Source organism: Martes martes, assembly GCF_963455335.1.
Source record: "Martes martes genome assembly, chromosome: 9".
NCBI classification, from domain to species: domain Eukaryota; kingdom Metazoa; phylum Chordata; class Mammalia; order Carnivora; family Mustelidae; genus Martes; species Martes martes.
In genome coordinates, this window is record NC_137896.1 from 32,482,523 (window position 1) to 32,499,442 (window position 16,920).

The 16,920-nt window shown below is 40.6% G+C and overlaps 1 protein-coding gene across 1 annotated transcript in view; it reads right to left on the reverse strand.

Moving 5' to 3' along the window:
* Positions 1 to 2,936: 2,936 nt before the first annotated feature.
* The window catches only part of HAO1 (hydroxyacid oxidase 1), a 50,468-nt gene continuing 36,484 nt past the window's right edge, over positions 2,937 to 16,920 (reverse strand). The window contains exons 5-8 of the mRNA XM_080813703.1: positions 12,195 to 12,286; positions 5,937 to 6,095; positions 5,756 to 5,825; positions 2,937 to 3,704 (exon numbers count right to left, since the gene is read on the reverse strand). Of these exons, the coding sequence (XP_080669829.1) occupies positions 3,634 to 3,704; positions 5,756 to 5,825; positions 5,937 to 6,095; positions 12,195 to 12,286 (392 nt within the window). The 3' untranslated portion in view covers positions 2,937 to 3,633. The remainder of the gene's footprint in view (positions 3,705 to 5,755; positions 5,826 to 5,936; positions 6,096 to 12,194; positions 12,287 to 16,920) is intronic.

Consider the following 16,920-nt stretch of genomic DNA (forward strand, 5'->3'; position numbering starts at 1 on the left):
ACCGTTTGATTCATTCTGTTAAGACTGTGGACCTGGGGGATGCCTGGGTGGCTCAGTTGGTTAAGCGGCTGCCTTCGGCTCGGGTCATGATCCCAGTGTCCTGGGATCGAGTCCCACATCAATCTCCTTGCTTGGCGAGGAGCCTGCTTCTCCCTCTGCCTCTGCCTACCACTCTGTCTGCCCGTGCTCGCTCGCTCACTCTCTAACAAATAAATAAATTAAAAAAAAAAAAAAAAAAGACTGTAGACCTGGGTTCCCCAAGCGAAGCTAAGAGAAAGAAGTTTACTTCACACCCACAGTCTTCCCGGGAGCAGAATGAACGCAAGCTTAAACAACAGAGATGCTGAGGAATTCTGCTGGCAAGCGCCCACTGGTGCTCAGACATGACTCTGTGTAGGGGTATTAGAGAGATTTTAGCCATGAGGGAAACATCTGTGAGGACAAGACGTGACAGGCGTCGAGAACCTGTGGCTCATGGGCCAGACGTGGGCCACAACCGTGTTTAATGTGATCTGCACAGTGTTCGGTGAGATGTTAAATTTCACCAACGCTTAAAATCTCCCTGTAAAAATGCAGGTATCTTGCTCTTTTCTTGAAAAACTAGAAAATAACACTGAGCTCATATTTTTGAAAAATCAGTGGGGATTGGCTTTTAGTAGAAACACTGCAAACAACCCAAACACAGAACAGGAGGAGAATGGATGCATAAATTGTAGTATTTTTGACCCTGGATTTACTACAGAGCAATAAATGGAACTAACTACAGATATACTCAACAACAGGAATGGATTTCATATGCACTGCGCAAAAGAAACCAAAAACAAAAGCACATACTGTATGGTTTTGTGTATGCAAAGCTTATGAACAGTCTAAACTAATCAGTGATGACGGAAGTTATTGAGAGTTTACTTGTGGTAGAGCGGGTACTTTGGAGGTGATGGGAATGTTCTCTGTCTTGATCTGGGTGATGGTGGCAAATCTGATTGGATGCTTCTTGCTCTAGACTAGATGGGTGGTTCTCAAAGTAAGATGTCTAGAAAAGCAGATAAGCCCCATCCAGAAGCAGGTTAGAAATGCAGATTCCTGGCCCCTCCCCATACTTGCTGCATCAGAATCTGTGGGTGTGAGGTCTGACACTGTTTTCACCGGTCCACCAGATGACAGTTTGAGAAACACCACTCTAGAGCACTCTACACATTCAAGAACATTCCAGAAAAGCAGAGTTGGCCTATATTAAACTATCCATTCCCTTTTACCCCTTCTCCAGTATATTGCCATAAACTCGGCAACAGAAAAGCCAATTGGCTCCCTCAAAAAACGTCTATCAAATTCAAGTAACAAATCTTCAGAAAGAGAAGTGCAACTGACATGCCATCAGATTGCTTTATCTCAGCCATCAGATTGTTTTAGTTTTAGGATTGTTACAACTGAACTAGAGACATTCTCAAAGAAAAATGAAAACAGCTTCTTATCTTTCTGATGATGAAAATAATGTACATCACAGAGGCTTCAGTGACATTACAATTTTGAAGAAAAAATGAAAATCTACATTCAAGTAGGTAGCATGGCTCTGGGGGGGGTCATAAAATTGCTCAGTTCACAAATTAAGAGCACTAATCCCCATTTCACATAATTTGCATATATGTTAACTTAAAACACCATATGTGGATGTCCACTTGCTGGGAAAGTTATCAACTTTTTGTTTTCACCACCCAACCACATACTATGATGTAGTCAAAGTACACATCCTTGGCCAACAGCAAAGGCATTTCTGAGTCAGTTGGGGGAATCAAAAAGGTGCTTGTGATATACCTATTTATTGATTAATATTAACTACAAGTGCATTAAACAGTTACAGTAATATTCCTTCTTTGCATTTGGGGAAAACTTTGAAGGGTAACTATTTCTTTTTATAGATTAAAAGATTCTTTTTTATCAGGCTAAATTATTAATTTTAGCACTGTGTTTTTGTCCATCATAGCATTTAGGGAAGACACAGCATTTAAGAGAAGGGAAAGAGAAAATGTGGGAGAGAGAGATCTGAGCAAAATAAAACATTGTAATAAAACAAGAAAACATAACCTAACAATTGTATCTTTAGGTAGTGATTCTTTCAATTGTTTCATTTAATATTTCACCATGGCTGAACAACCGGAGAGATGGTAATAGATAAATTTCAAAATTACGTTGGCTACCAAGTTCACGTCGAATCTGCCAAATGCCCCGTTTGGAGAATAAATTTAAAAGTTATGTGACCAGGGCTTCCCGGGCACACCGCCAATATGTTTTCCCAGAATTCCACACTCAGAAGGGGGCCTGCCACTTGCGTTTCACGCTCTGTGGTTGTTGGGTTGAAGTTCTTAATAATTTTATCTTTGAGTTTGCGTTTTATAAGTAAACACCAAGAGACGATGAAACATGTGCTAGGAGCTTGAAGCCTAGAATCACACAAAGTCCCATCTCCTGCCATCTGCCTACCTCCCCTAAACGAGTCCTTGGTTTGGCTCACCCACCTGCTAGTGACCGCACCGCTGTCCACGCTTGGCAGGTCCTGCGCGCAGGCACAGAAGAGTCAGGGCGTATCACCGGGCTGTGTCAAGCACCTGCTTGCTTTGTGAGTATCATCATGCCCAAGGAAACGTGACATTAAATAGCAAAGAAAAGATACCAAAGAAAATCTACCATGACAGGTTAAGAGAAAAACTGTGGATGGAAGAAAAGGCCTTTTTCCTGCTTTTTGAACAAGCGGCCCACGTTTTCATTTGGCACGATCCTCACAAATCACAGTAGCTGGCCCTGTGTATGACTGTAAGTGGAAAAAAAGCGAAAGAATAAAGAAGAGCTGGAAGGTATAAGAGAATTAATGAGCAATAGAGCAGGGACTGGAGTTCAGAGATTAAAATGGATGAGTTTCATATTGTTACAAATGGAACAGATACAGTCTTCTCAAAACTGCTTTATTTGTTTCTGATTAAGAAGTAATATACGTATCATAAAATATGGGGATAGATACAGACACAAAAGATGGGGACAGAAATCTACATTTTTGTAGATTTGAAGTAGTGTAAGTCATGGTGTTAAAAAGTACCTAGAAAATGACGAATTTCCACCAACCCATCCCAAGTCTATCAAGAGCTGGCTCCTCGGTGTTGGGGATCTGAATCTCCTGTTTCTCCAGGCAGGTCCAATCTTTTGAACCTGAACTCACCATTGAGGGGCACTGCTTCAAGATATCTAAACACAATGCAGGTTAATAAACAAGTGAGATCATCTTTTTACCTCAGGGGTAGCCACCTCTCCTTTTACCAAAGGCTACCTTTTGTTTTTCAGCACTTTAGCCTGCCAGGGGATGACGTTGTCTAAACACATTTCCAATGTTTTCTTTTTTAACAGTTAATATATTTCCAGGATGCAAGTCCATTTCTTTCTAAAAGGTTCCTAGGACACCCATTGAAAAGTCAAAAGCAATGAGCTCAAAGGGATTGCTATTTTGTTGGAGAAGAACGACACCCTTTGTGTTGAAGTGGGGGATTGCAGACTGTGGTCACTCTCCGCACAGTGTCTCTTTGTCAAGTAATACATGCCAAAAAAAAAATAATAATAATAATACAGATGGGAAAATATTGTGCACTGTCAGATCTTGGAAACGGCCAGAGGATTTTTCCTCACCAATGTCTTGTCGATGACTTTCACATTCTGGCACCCTGAAAAAATAATGCATACATTTAATATGAAATGAATGCAATAATAATCAGGCAGGTAATCGTTTTCCCAAGGAATGTAAAACTTGACAAATGTAAGGTTTATGATTTAAGGTAAGCTTGCCAAATCTTATGTGGCATGAGACCACTTTTATTACCTAAACAGTCCTTAACACAAAATGACTGGCACATATTTTTATTAACACAAAGAGTATATTCTTTCTGCCACATTTAATAGAGAGTCAGCGGCTGAAAGCTCTCTTTTAGGATATGTCTGTAGCAAATTAAAATGCATAGTGAGGATTCACAGAATGGCGTTCTTCTCTCCCTGTGCCTGTGTCCACGCAGGCTCAGCGTGGTAGCTGTAGACCATTGATCTCAGGAATTCTATCTACGAGTACCGTCTGGGTGAAATAGATCATAGAAAAGGAAACCCTCATTACCTTCAGAAGTGGGTAATTGGCTCAAAGGCATTCTCTGCATTGAGAGGTCCATTCGGAGTTAAATTCAAAGCATCACTAGTAATAATGATGCTTATTTCTTACTCATTTCTCCAGCAAATACTATTTGTGTGCAGGGCGCTGCTCTGAACGCTGGGAATACTGCACTGAAGACAACAGACAAAGATCCCTGCCTCATGCTTCTTATATTCTCCAGAGGAAAAGAGGATATATAATGCAAGTAATTTGAAAAGTAGATCATAGGATAGTCGATGTATAGGCGATGGGTGCTATGGGAAAAGAATGACAGTCACAGGGAGAGAAAACTAGAAGCTGAGGGAGTGGGTGGGGCATGGATTGCCATTTTAAATAAGGTGGTCAGGATGGCACCCTTTGAGAAAATACGATTTCAGTGAAGATGTGAAGGATGTCGGCCTTGTAGACATCTGGGGGAAGAGCATCCAGACAGATGGGATAGCCAGTGGGATAGCCAGAGCAAAAGCCTTCAGGCTGAAACATGGCTGCCATAGTCAGGGAGGAGTGGGAGGAAAATGTGGCCTGGGCAGAATAAGCAGGGGTGACAGTAGTAGGAGTTGAGGTCACAGAGGTGACAGAGCTCAAGCCGCATAAAAGTCTTGTAGGCCATGGTGAGGACTTGGGCATTTACAGTGAGTAAACAAACCAAGAGCCATTGGAGGGCTCTTATCAGAATGGTGGCATGATCTGAATTCATGTTTGAAGAGTTCATTCTGACCACTGTGATCAGAACAGGCTGGGAGGGAGAGGGAGGCAAGGTGGACACACAGACCAGCAATGCTCAATGGGAGAGAGGCTCTGATTGGGAAGAAAGACAGAGAAACCATCGCAGCAATGAGTGAGGTCAGGTGCTCATCACATTTTGCAGATAGAGCTCCTGTCAACGTGAGTAGAGCTCCCGTCAATGTGGGGGTGTGAGGGAAATGAGAAGTCAAAAGTGACTCAAGATTTTTGAAACAATGGTACTAACATGAACCGTCTCCACTGGGGGGTCTGCAGGTGGAACAGGCTTTTTTTTTTTTTTTTTAAGATTTTATTCATTTATTTGACAGAGAGACAGCAAGACAGGGAACACCAGCAGGGAGGGTGGGAGAGGGAGAAGCACGCTTCTCACTGAGCAGGGAACCCAAAGTGGGGCTTGATCCCAGGACCATGGGATCATGACCTGAGCCAAAGGCAGTTGCCTAACGATTGACCCACCCAGGAGCCCTGGAACAGGTTTAATAGGAAAAGGTAGTGGTAACATTTGGACCCCCTCGTGGAGGTGTTGTCTAGCCAGTTAGATTTTTTGTTCAGGTGAGATGAGGAGGAATAGTGGATAGTGTTTGCCCTTCAGGTACTCACACTCACCCACACAGCCTTGATAAGACTGTCAAAGACAGAGGCAAAGCGACTGTTACTGGATCTGGACTCCCTTTGTCCAGAGAGTGCTCTGTTCTAGAGGTGTAAACACGGAGCCAACTTCCAACTTCATTACAGCCCAAATAACTCCATCTTCTTCCCCCTCATGTTTACTGCTCTCCACCAAGGATCCCATAAGAAGAAAAGAAAGTTGGGAATGAGAACGGCAAGTCTTACCACTCAGAGCCATGGCCAATCGGAATTCGTCCTTTAGTATCTCAAGGACATCTTGAACACCTTTCTCTCCCTAAGCAAATAAAAGATACAGATATCTGGGGTAAGTCGGTTTGACTTGATTCATGTGTTTAATCTCACTGTTGTTCTGTTTTATATGTTTATTTCATTGTCCTCTAATTACCTGGGAAGCCAAGCCCCAGATGATTGGTCTCCCCACAAACACAGCCTTGGCTCCCAGGGCTAGAGCTTTCAGTACATCAGTGCCTTTCCGAACACCCCCATCCAGGAAGACTTCCACCTTCCCTTCCACAGCCTCCACAATTTCCGGCAAAACATCAATCTGCAGAGAGGAGAGGTCAGTCATGTGAGGCTATGCTGGTTGAAGTATTACCCAGCTCAACCCCACGGCCATTGACCATCTGACGAGGGTTTAGTGTGAAAGAAGCTAAACAGGTTTGCAGTCAACAGTACAATTATTCCCTCCTGGAAGAAAAGGGGTGAAAATGTCAGTACCTAAAACACCAACTAAATTTATTATTTTTATTTTGAAGTTCAAGCCTTTTTCCCCCCCTTTCCTGATGTTCAAATTCAGAGACCATGATTTTTAAAAATACAAACAAAATTTTAATACATGTAATGACACTTTATAACTATGCTTTATAAAATGCATAGAGGTATCTTGCTCATATAAATTATTCTGTACATTATTTACCCTTGCAAATCAATTGTTAAAATTAATACTTAATTGCTAGTGGAAGCAATGGTGTATGAAAATGCGAGCAGGGCTAACAATGAAAAACCTACTCTCTGATTTCCCCGACCAACATCTTTTGCATCCAGCCCTACATTAGAGAACTCTCTATGAAAATATTTTTTTTGCTTTAAAAGGACTATGACCACAGGCACCTTCAAGGTTCTTGTCTTGATTGACAATTGATGATGGGCTTCTATCAGCACCAGAGAATACAAGAGACTCGTGGGGGTGGATTTGGTGGATGGCAAATATGGTTCCTGATCCTTCACACCACTCGGAAACCACCCCTTTTCCCAAGGTAACTTTGCAGTGTTTCCTGCTAAAGGAAACAGAGTGCACTGGCCTGCTCCCTGACATTGGCCTTGGTTTTGCAACTTACTTTGGCCAGTAACATGCGAGCAGAGGTGGCAGAGTGCCATTTCTGGGCACAGACCTTAAACGACCTCACGCACGTTAACTTTCTCTGGCACCTGTGCCACTTGCCATGAGAGGAGCACCCCCTGGGTACTGCTTTCCCTTTAGCTGGGGCCCCAGAATAAATACTCCAGAATTCAGGAAGCACAGCTAGCCCAGCTAAGCCCAGCTGGACAAGAAACTTGGAGCACAGCCACTTAACCGGTACCAAGTCCAGATCAGCAGGCTGCGCCCCCCGCACTCCCTGTCCTGGCCAGCTGACACAAAGTTTCACAGGAATAGATGACTGTTGATTTAAATCACTGAGTTTGGAGTCTGTTCTTTCATGGCAACACATGGCAATAGCTAATAGAGTTGGCTAATAGCTAATACAGTTAATAGCTAATAGCTGATACAGTTGTCTCTTTTGTGTAAATCTTTGCCCTTGAGAATGGGAACGATTGACAAGGTGACCTGTAGGTCAAAATCTGTAGAAATTACCTACATTCATTCCCAAATATTTGAGTATAAAATTAAGTCCAATCTCCATTTAAAATGCACGCTGAAGAAGCGACCATGCATTCAAGTGCAATTTTTTTCTAGACATAATTGTGCTGAAACCACTCAAAGGCTTTCCCACTTCTCCCCCAAAATTGTAGAGGCTCAACTTAAAGAGAGTTTTATGTAAAAGGCTGAAGACCAAACCCGGCCACAGATTTGGAGGAAGTGAAGGCAACTTTTGGCACGCAGCCCCTAAGTGTTTGGCAGGTAATGTGATTTTCCCCTTTTCCTTTTGGCTTTTCTGCCTTGCCAAACATGCTCTGGATCCATTTACATATGTCCCTTTACCTATACATAGTCCTCCTTTTACAGTCAGGCAAGTTACATCAACATATAAATGCTACAATTTCCAAGAGATGATGCAAGCTATAATTAAGCATATTTCCCCATTTGAAACCAAAACCAAAGAAAAATATTAGCTAGCTCGGGTTCAATACACATTTTCAAAGTCACGCAAATCAAGTCTGTTTACGTTATTTCTAACGCCCAACCTGGCCTAAAAGGAAACTAATAAGGATACTTAAAATGTGAATTCTGGGCTATAAAATGGAACCCAGTTAGGTGTTTTGTGTGTCCGTGGACAAGGCTGTTCTAACCATTGCTGAGCACTTCTATCCTCCTCCTTTTTCTTTCTGTTGCTGTAGTTTCACCGGGTGTATATTTCAGAGAATAATTCTGACCGGAGGAGATTAAATAAATAAATACAGTAGATGAATCCACTGTTTTACAACTATTACATTTCTTCTTTCCAGCTTGCTAGACATCTGAGAGACCATTCATTTTGACTTTTCTTCGCTTCATGATTCCTTTTTTTCTTTTTTTTTTTTTAAGATTTTTTATTTATTTATTTATTTGACAGACAGAGATCACAAGTAGACAGAGAGGCAGGCAGAGAGAGAAGGAGGGGAAGCAGGCTCCCTGCTGAGCAGAGAGCCTGATGCTGGGCTCAATCCCAGGACCCTGGGATCATGACCTGAGCTGAAGGCAGAGGCTTTAACCCACTGAGCCACCCAGGTGCCCCCGCTTCATGATTCTTTAGACAACGAATTGTGGGCTCAACTCCCATGGGGTTTATCTACAGGAAAATACAATAAGATCCTGATATACTGACTAACACATCCATCCATTCACTGACTTTTGAAGACCCTATGTATTGAAGCCACGATGCCGGATGGTCTAAGGGAGCCAACAAGAATCCCACAGGGTTGTGACTCACAAGGAGACTTTTCCCCATTCCTGCTCAAGTCACATTCTTCCAGGATGTTCCCTGTCCCACAAAACTACTCACAGGGAGTACCCACCTTTCTATCTTCCCAAAACATCCATCCTATACTCCCAATTTCTCCTGTTTTGGGCAAGGAACACTTTAAGGGTCTCAAACCAAAGTGGGGTGCCTGGGTAGCTCAGTCAATTAAGTGTCTGACTTTTGATTTTGACTCAGGCCCTAATCTCAGGGTGGTGAGATTATACCCTGTGTCTGCTTAAGATTCTCTTCCCCTCTTCCTCTGCCCCCTCCTGACCAGCTCTCTCTTCTATTTCTTAAAAAAAAAAAAAAAAAAAAGGGTTTCAAACCAAACCAATTGAAGATAGACAAAAGCAGATAAAGCCAGAGCTGCTTTAGTTAAAAGCAAAAAGAGCCAGAGTTCAGGATGCTGTCCAGAAATCCTCCCCTGACTCTCTACTCCATTCCACCAATCATCTTTTGCCAGACACCCTCGGATGGGGTTTCTACTAAGCACACTTGGAAAATTACTGGTTCCTATAGGCTTGCCTGATTGTTCACAATTGCAAGAATGGCTGCAATTATTTCCCTCCCTATCTTCATTTCTTTGTAACAGGATATTTCTGCTCTTCCCAGAGAGAAGAGAAATGAGGCTAGAAGAGTCTATTTCCCCATCCTTTGCAACTAAACTATGCTTGGGGCCTGCTGTCACCAAAAGAATGTAGAGAGAACAGAACAGAAAGAAGCTACAGTGTGCATTTTCTAAGCCTCAATCTCAAGAGGCCTTGCGATTTTACACTTACCTTCTAGGAAACCTGCCAACTTGTGAGAACCAGCCTACCTAATGTTCCAGATGTGAGGAAATGCAGAACTGTCCCTGCTGAAGTCACCCCACACCAGCATGTCCTCGTCGCCCCAGCAGCTGACCACATGCATTTGAGTGAGCCCAGCCAAGACCAGAAGAACTTATTAGAAGGTCTCAGCCCAAACTGCAACTCACAAAATTGTGACATGAATAAAGAGCTATTGAATTTTGGCCAGCAAATATCAGAGTGGTTTGTTACCCAGCAAAAGCTAACTGATACATTAAGTGCTTTTCAAAGGTAGAATTGTACGAATCCCTTTTAAAAGGAAAAATAGGGGCACCTCGGTGGCTCAATGGGTTGGGTGTCTGACTCTTGATTTTGGCTCAGGTCACGATCTCCAGTCATGAGATTGAGCCCCACATTGAGCTCCACACTGGGCATGAGCCCACTTATGTTTCTCTCTCTCCCTTGCCCTCTGCCTCCTGCCCACCCCCAGTTACTCTCACTCTCTCTCTCTCTTAAAAACAATAATAATAGGGGCACCTGGGTGGCTCACTGGGTTAAAGCCTCTGCCTTCAGCTCAGGTCATGATCCCAGGGTCCTGGGATCGAGTCCCACATCGGGCTCTCTGCCCAGCCACGAGCCTGCTTCCCTTCCTCTCTCTCTGCCTGCCTCTCTGCCTGCCTGTGATCTCTGTCTGTCAAATAAATAAATAAAATATTTAAATAATAATAATAATAATAATAAAAATAAATGGAAAAATAAAATCTCTTAAGATCTCATAGAATGTGTCCAAGGACTCAATTTTGGAAACCATTGACTGAACAACCCAAATAATAATTTATGAAAATGTTTATAGTTGAACATTTTCACTAGAAAAGAATGTCATATTTTTAAGTTTAACAAAGTTTAGTTCCAGTTAGAATCAAAACAAAAATGAAAACATTAAAAAACAAAAAAACAAAAACCAACTTCTAGGGCGCCTGGTTGGCTCAGTCATTAGGCATCTGCCTTCGGCTCAAGTCATGGTTCTGACCCCAGAACCATGGGGTTGAGCCCCATATGGGGCTCTCCGCTCAGCAGGAAGCCTGCTTCTCCCTCTCCCACTCTCCCTGCTTGTGTTCCCTCTCTTGCTGTCACTCTCTCTGTCAAATAAATAATAAATAAATAAATAAATAAAATCTTAAAAAAAAAAAAATTTCTAGGGTTCAAAGACTCCAGAGACTCTGTCTTTAGACTCCAGTTTGAGACATTCCAGAACTATAGATTTTGAAAATCAATTTGAAAATACTGTCATTTTGTTCTCTAGTTACTTTAAGAGCAACCTTTTTTTTTTTCCAAGTAGGCTCTACACCCAGCATGGGGCTTGAATGCACGACCTCAAGTCAAGAATCACACACCCTGCCCACTGAGCCAGCCAGACGACCCTCTTTAAGAGCAATTTTGGCCACATTATGACCTTGAATGTAAGAACATTGACATGAGCTTAATTTATAACTGTTCTTTCCTCATCTCAAAACCTACACACTAAGAGAAAAGCATCTTCATTGTGAGCCAAATCTAATCTCACATTTCTCTTGCCATCGTGGGCCTCAAATGTCTTCTAAGTATGAGACGAACCCCAAGCAAACATCTCCTTTCTTCGCACAGGATGCAAAGGGGAGTGTCATTGTTTTTTTTTAAAACAGTCTCTGGGACCACAGCTCAAAAAGTCCTTTTAGATAAGTTTCCATAACCCCTCAGCCAGAGGGAAATAAACCACACCATTTAGATATTTTCCCCTTAAAATCTCGTTAGATTTGATTTCAGTAGATTTAGATTCTATTTTTAAGAAAACAAACTTAATTTGGTCAGCACACTAAGTCTATGTCTTCATATACAAGAAAGTCACAAGTCTGCCAATGACCCTTGAGCTGTGACCAACTTCTCCTCCCTGACCAGAAGAGGTCTTCATTCTCCTTTACCTGCAGGCAACATTTCATATCACTAAAGAAGATGGGTCTCCTCAAGGAAAGCTGAATTGGAAAGGACTGGAAACTTCCAGTTTTGTGATTTGATTCTTGATTCTGTGATCCTACAGCATGCAAAGGTTAGGTTCATTCCTGCCATTAGTGTTTTAGGAAAAACCGTGAGTACAAATATGGACAACATCCAATATTTCCCTATAGTTGGTTAGTCTGTCCTAAGGCCCACACACCTGGTCTATGGATTTTTCTAAATCAACCTGCTGGTTCAATGAAAGAGGAATCCACTACTACTTGGCAAAATTATTTGTCCTCCTGTACTTCCAGTTGTTTGAATAAATTCATTGGTCATCCCAATTAAAGCCATCCATATAATAACTATGACTGAACGACTCTGATAACATCTGATAACCCTCATGGAGCTAATTGCTCCTTCAAGGTTTTAACTCAGTCCCACAGCTCTTCAAGACAGTTCAGTTTACTTTTATATTGGTCCACAAAGGATTTCTTTTTTAACAGTGACTTTTATAAAGTTTACAAATAAATGTATTGGATGATTTAATGATCTACTTCAGATAGATATATTTTATTAAATTTAAAATCCAAGATCTCATCTATTTGCACACATTTTACCTTGAGTGTTCTCATACCCAAAATACACAGAAAAGAGCCAGACATGGAGAAACTGCAATGGAAACGAGAATTCCAAAGGGAAATCTCAACATTTGCTGAAACTCACAGTGGCCGGCACCCCATCAAGTTGTCGAGCCCCGTGATTTGACACCAAGATCCCATTCAAGCCATGTTTAACTGCCTCCCGGGCATCATCACCTAGAAAGAGCAAGACAGCCATTGTATGAAAAAGGCAACTTAACAGAAGGCTTGGGTTTAGAAGATGAAAGGTCCCAGTCAAAGGGAGCCTGAGTTCACACATCTATACCTTGCTCAGAACATTTAGCATAGAAATACATCAGTGCTCAGGTCTAGAAGTGTAGTGACAGTTTCCTTGGCCAAAATGTTAGCACTTATAATGATCATGAGATAAAATTAATGAGATAAAATCATGAGATAAAATTTTCAATAGACAGCCAATTGACATGCAGTTAAAATTAATTTATTCTCACAAGAAAGTACTCCTGCTAAGTAATTTTATTAATATTAATAAGATCATACCATTTAGCATTTAGCAAAATTATTCCTCTGCAATTTGGATAGCATAAAAGAATACATAAGTGGCAAGCACCTGAAATGTAACATGGAGGGAACAAGTCTTTTCCAAAAACATTCTTTAATGCAAAGTGATATCTTCATTAATTATCTTATCTTATCTTATCTTACCTTATTCTATAATTAAATGTATTTTGCCCAATGAAGTATATAAAAATGTTCAAAAATATACAAAAAATAAAATTATATGCTATGTCTCTAATCATGCTTCAAAATATACCAACTTCTGAAAATACAGTTTTAAAATAGATTAGGGGCTCCTGGGTGGCTCAGGCAGTTTAGTGTCTGCCTTCAACTCGGGTCAGGATTTTAGGGTCCTGGGATCTAGTCCTGCATCAGGCTTCCTGCTCATCAGAGTCTGCTTCTCCCTCTTCCTCTGTCTCTCTCCCTCCCATTCTTTCAAATAAATAGTATCTTTAAAAAAGTAAATAAAAAATTAAAACAGATTAACATTCTCTCAAATCAATTTCCAACTCATTTTTTATATGGTGTATTTTAAACTCTTATGTTCAGCATGCTCCCAACAGCAAACCAGTCGCTAACCAAATCAGAAAAGTAACAATGGTTCTCAAATTTAACACTCAAAAATACATGGTATAAGGTTGAGGTGAAAATCAGATTTGGGAGATGTAACTGGATGGATATAGAACATTGTATACATTCATAAATTAAGCAGAGGAAATCAAGGGCACATCTAAGAATAATTTTAAAAAGACTCATAAAAGGATCTGTAATTCTGAGTATTTTAAAATTTTATGCTAAAACACCATTTTTTCCAAGTGGTGTTTTATGGAATACTAGTTTTTGAATATTCCCATTTAAAATATGATACTATTGGGGCACCTGGGGGGCTCAGTGGGTTGGGCCTCTGCCTTCAGCTCAGGTCATGATCTCGGGGGGTCCTGGGATCGAGCCTGGCATCGGGCTTTCTGCTCAGCAGGGAGCCTGCTTCCCCCCCACCTCTGCCTGCCTCTCTGCCTACTTGTGATCTCTGTCAAATAAATAAATAAATTCTTTAAAAAAACTAAAATAAAATAAAATATGATGCTACTATTATTTTTCTTCTAAAATTACAGTAGATGAAAATGTTAAACTCATGTTTTAGGAACTGAATGTCTGTGACTCCCAAAGTTCATATGTTAGAACCCTAACCTTCAATGTGATAGTGTCTGGAGATGGTGCCTTTGAAAATTCATTAGGGGTTGATGACGTCATTAGAGTGGGGCTTTCATGAGGGCATTGGTGCCCTTATCAGAGAACGTTGGGGAGCTTGCTGGTCACCTCCCTCCAGTCCTGTTCACACGAAGAACTGGTCATGTAAGCACACAGGGAAAAGGCAGCCTCCGCAACCTAAGGGAAGAGCTTACACCAGAAACTGACCAGGCTGGACTCCTTATCTCAGATTTCCAGCCTCCAAAACTATGAGAAAATAAATGTCTGCTCTGTGAGCCACACAGTCTATGGCATTTTGTTATGGCAGCTAGGGCTGACCTAGACATCACATAATTGTCTTGTTGTTCTTGTTAGGGTTCACCTTTAAGGAATGTTCTGATGAGCCGTAAGATACAATGAAATAGTATGAAAGGTGTTCTGCTACATGACTTGCCAGTGTTTCCCAAACTAATTACTTTGTTATCTGCTCACCTCTAAGCCTGTGTTGTGTTATGCATTTTGTTATATTCTCAATATATGATTGATATTCTATATTTATTTCATATTAAATATAAAATCTAATGTTTCCATGACACTGTTTTGGCTATCTGTTTTAATCCAAGCATGCAATGCATTTTGTGAGATGTCACAGGAAACTTCTGAGTCACCCAGAAGGAAAAGTCCCTCACACCGAGGTTGAGAGATGATTTTTTTTTCCCAACCCCATTGATTGATTCATACTTTAAATTTTAATGTTGTTTCATATTTGGACCATACATGTTTTATTTCACAGCTTTATTTTCCTGAATTTCTAATTGCATTATTCTCCTTTTTCTCCAGTTACCATGAGCCTTAAGACTATCCTCAAAATTCTACGGGGCCTGGATGGTGCAGTCTTTTGAGCAACTAACTCTTGGTTTTGGCTTGGGTTATGATCCCAATGTTTGAGATCTGTGTGAGGCTTCACACTCAGCAGAAGAGTCTATTTGAGACTCTTCCTCCCTCACTCTACCCCTCCCCCTACACTTGCATATGCACTGTCTCTCTCTCTCTCTCAAATAAATAAATAAATAAATAATTTTTTTAAAAAAAGAATATCCTCTAATTCTTCAAACTTTCCATTTATTCTATCTAACCTATTTAAATCATCTTCTTTTCCGTCTGGAGACTTCCCTCCTGAACCCTTTACCTACTTACTCTATCCGGCTCTGATTACTCTCAAGGTTGACTGCTGACCTTCATCCTAAGGATTGCTCCTATTCTCTGTGACTTGAATCTCTTGAAGTCTAATTTGTGACTACATTTGGTTTAAGTTCTCATTTGTGTGTGGTACATTAATTCCCTTGTTAGCTCCTAAAAAGGGATCCATGCGAGGTAAACTTACGAGCACCCAAATAACTTCTTTTGTCTTTGGTGATTGGATTAGGTATAATATTCTCGGTTGAAAATCCTTTTCCCTAGAGACATTGCTCCACCATCTTCTAGTTCCCATTGTTGCTGACAAGAAGATTGATGCCAGTTTGACTCCATTCTTTGTAAATAACCTGCTTTGTTTTCCCTCTTGATACCCATTTTCCCCCCCTGAAATTTCACAAGGGATGTAATAAATTATGATTTGTTTTCTGAGTCTAATGGCTTAAGTTTCCAGCATTCAAACACTGTCTAACAATTTCTTCCCTGCCTCTTTCCTTTATTTTTTCTATTTGAAGTCCCTATCTTCAATATTTAAAATATTGGACATTTTCAAGGGTCTTCAAGACTCTGTTTCATTTAATCATGTTTTCCATTTGTCTTGTTCTTTTATATTTTGAGAAATGTCATTGACTCTCTTGTTAAATCAGTAACTTCATGTTTAATTCCAGAAATCATGTTTTTAGTCTTTGAGAACTGGTTTTTTCATACTCTGATTTTCTTTTCATGGAAGACTCTTCTTACTTAGGTATACTTTCAACTTCTCAGAGTCTATCATTTGGAATTTTTTAAAGTTATTTCTTTTTGTTTTGTTTTATCTCTTTCCTCTGGGATCAGCTTCTCTGTAGATTAATCTTGGTCTTTTATATTTTACTGTTTCAGATATGTCTTATGATGCTACATTTTCCACTTATGTTTGAGGAAGAAAGATTTGGGTCACCGCTTTGGCACTCTGGACTGTTTTGTAAATCCCTTTCATTCTTTCCAAGTCTTTGCCTGGAGTAGAAACTCTTAGAGCTCCATGTGAGACAACACAAGGAATGTTAACTAAGGTTCTGCTGGACTGTGAGCTCCTCATGTGTCAGAATTGAGAATAGCATCATTACATATTTTAAATGTTACCCATCCCTAGGTTGTCCCAGCCATCCATTCATTTCTTCAGAAAGATAGAGCTGCTATGCCACATTGCCCATTGTTGCAGGGGATGAGGGACAAGAGGATGGTTGGCTATTGTAAGAGTTTACAAACAGAGGTCCCATGAATCCCAGGGCTTTCTTCTCCACTTCTCATCCACCATCTCTGTCACACCTGCAGACTAGATGCCCAGCGCCTCCCCACCATTCATTACAGAATCTCCCCCAGCTCCTCCAAGGCACTCTCTGAGTGTATCTGGAGGGAGATTTTTTTTTGTACTTTCCTCCTATCAGCATGTTCCCTTACATTTTGTTTCTCTCAAAAATTTCGTGAAGTTCCTCTGCTGTGTGTGCCCATTTTCTATTGCTTTGCTGTCATAAGACTTATGTATTTTTGTATTTCCATACTTTAATTTCAGGGGCTTCGTGGTTTTGATGAGAGGGTATGTGTGTGTGTGTGTGTATATATATATATATATATATATATATATATATATATACTCAGTCCATCAATTGGAACAAGAAGCCCAATATATTATCGTTTAAAATGTGTTTGGGAAAATGGTTCTCTAAAAACATTTGCCTTAATACAATGCAAAATGTATTTGGAATTGGGGAGGTTTGCTCTGGTTGTCTAATTGTGTGCATGATACCAAACATCAAGTCAAAAGTAAAAAAAAAAAAAAAAATCAAAATATATGTAGTTACAACCAATGTTTTCAGAAATTGAAAATTATCAATAAACTGATCCTATATAGGATG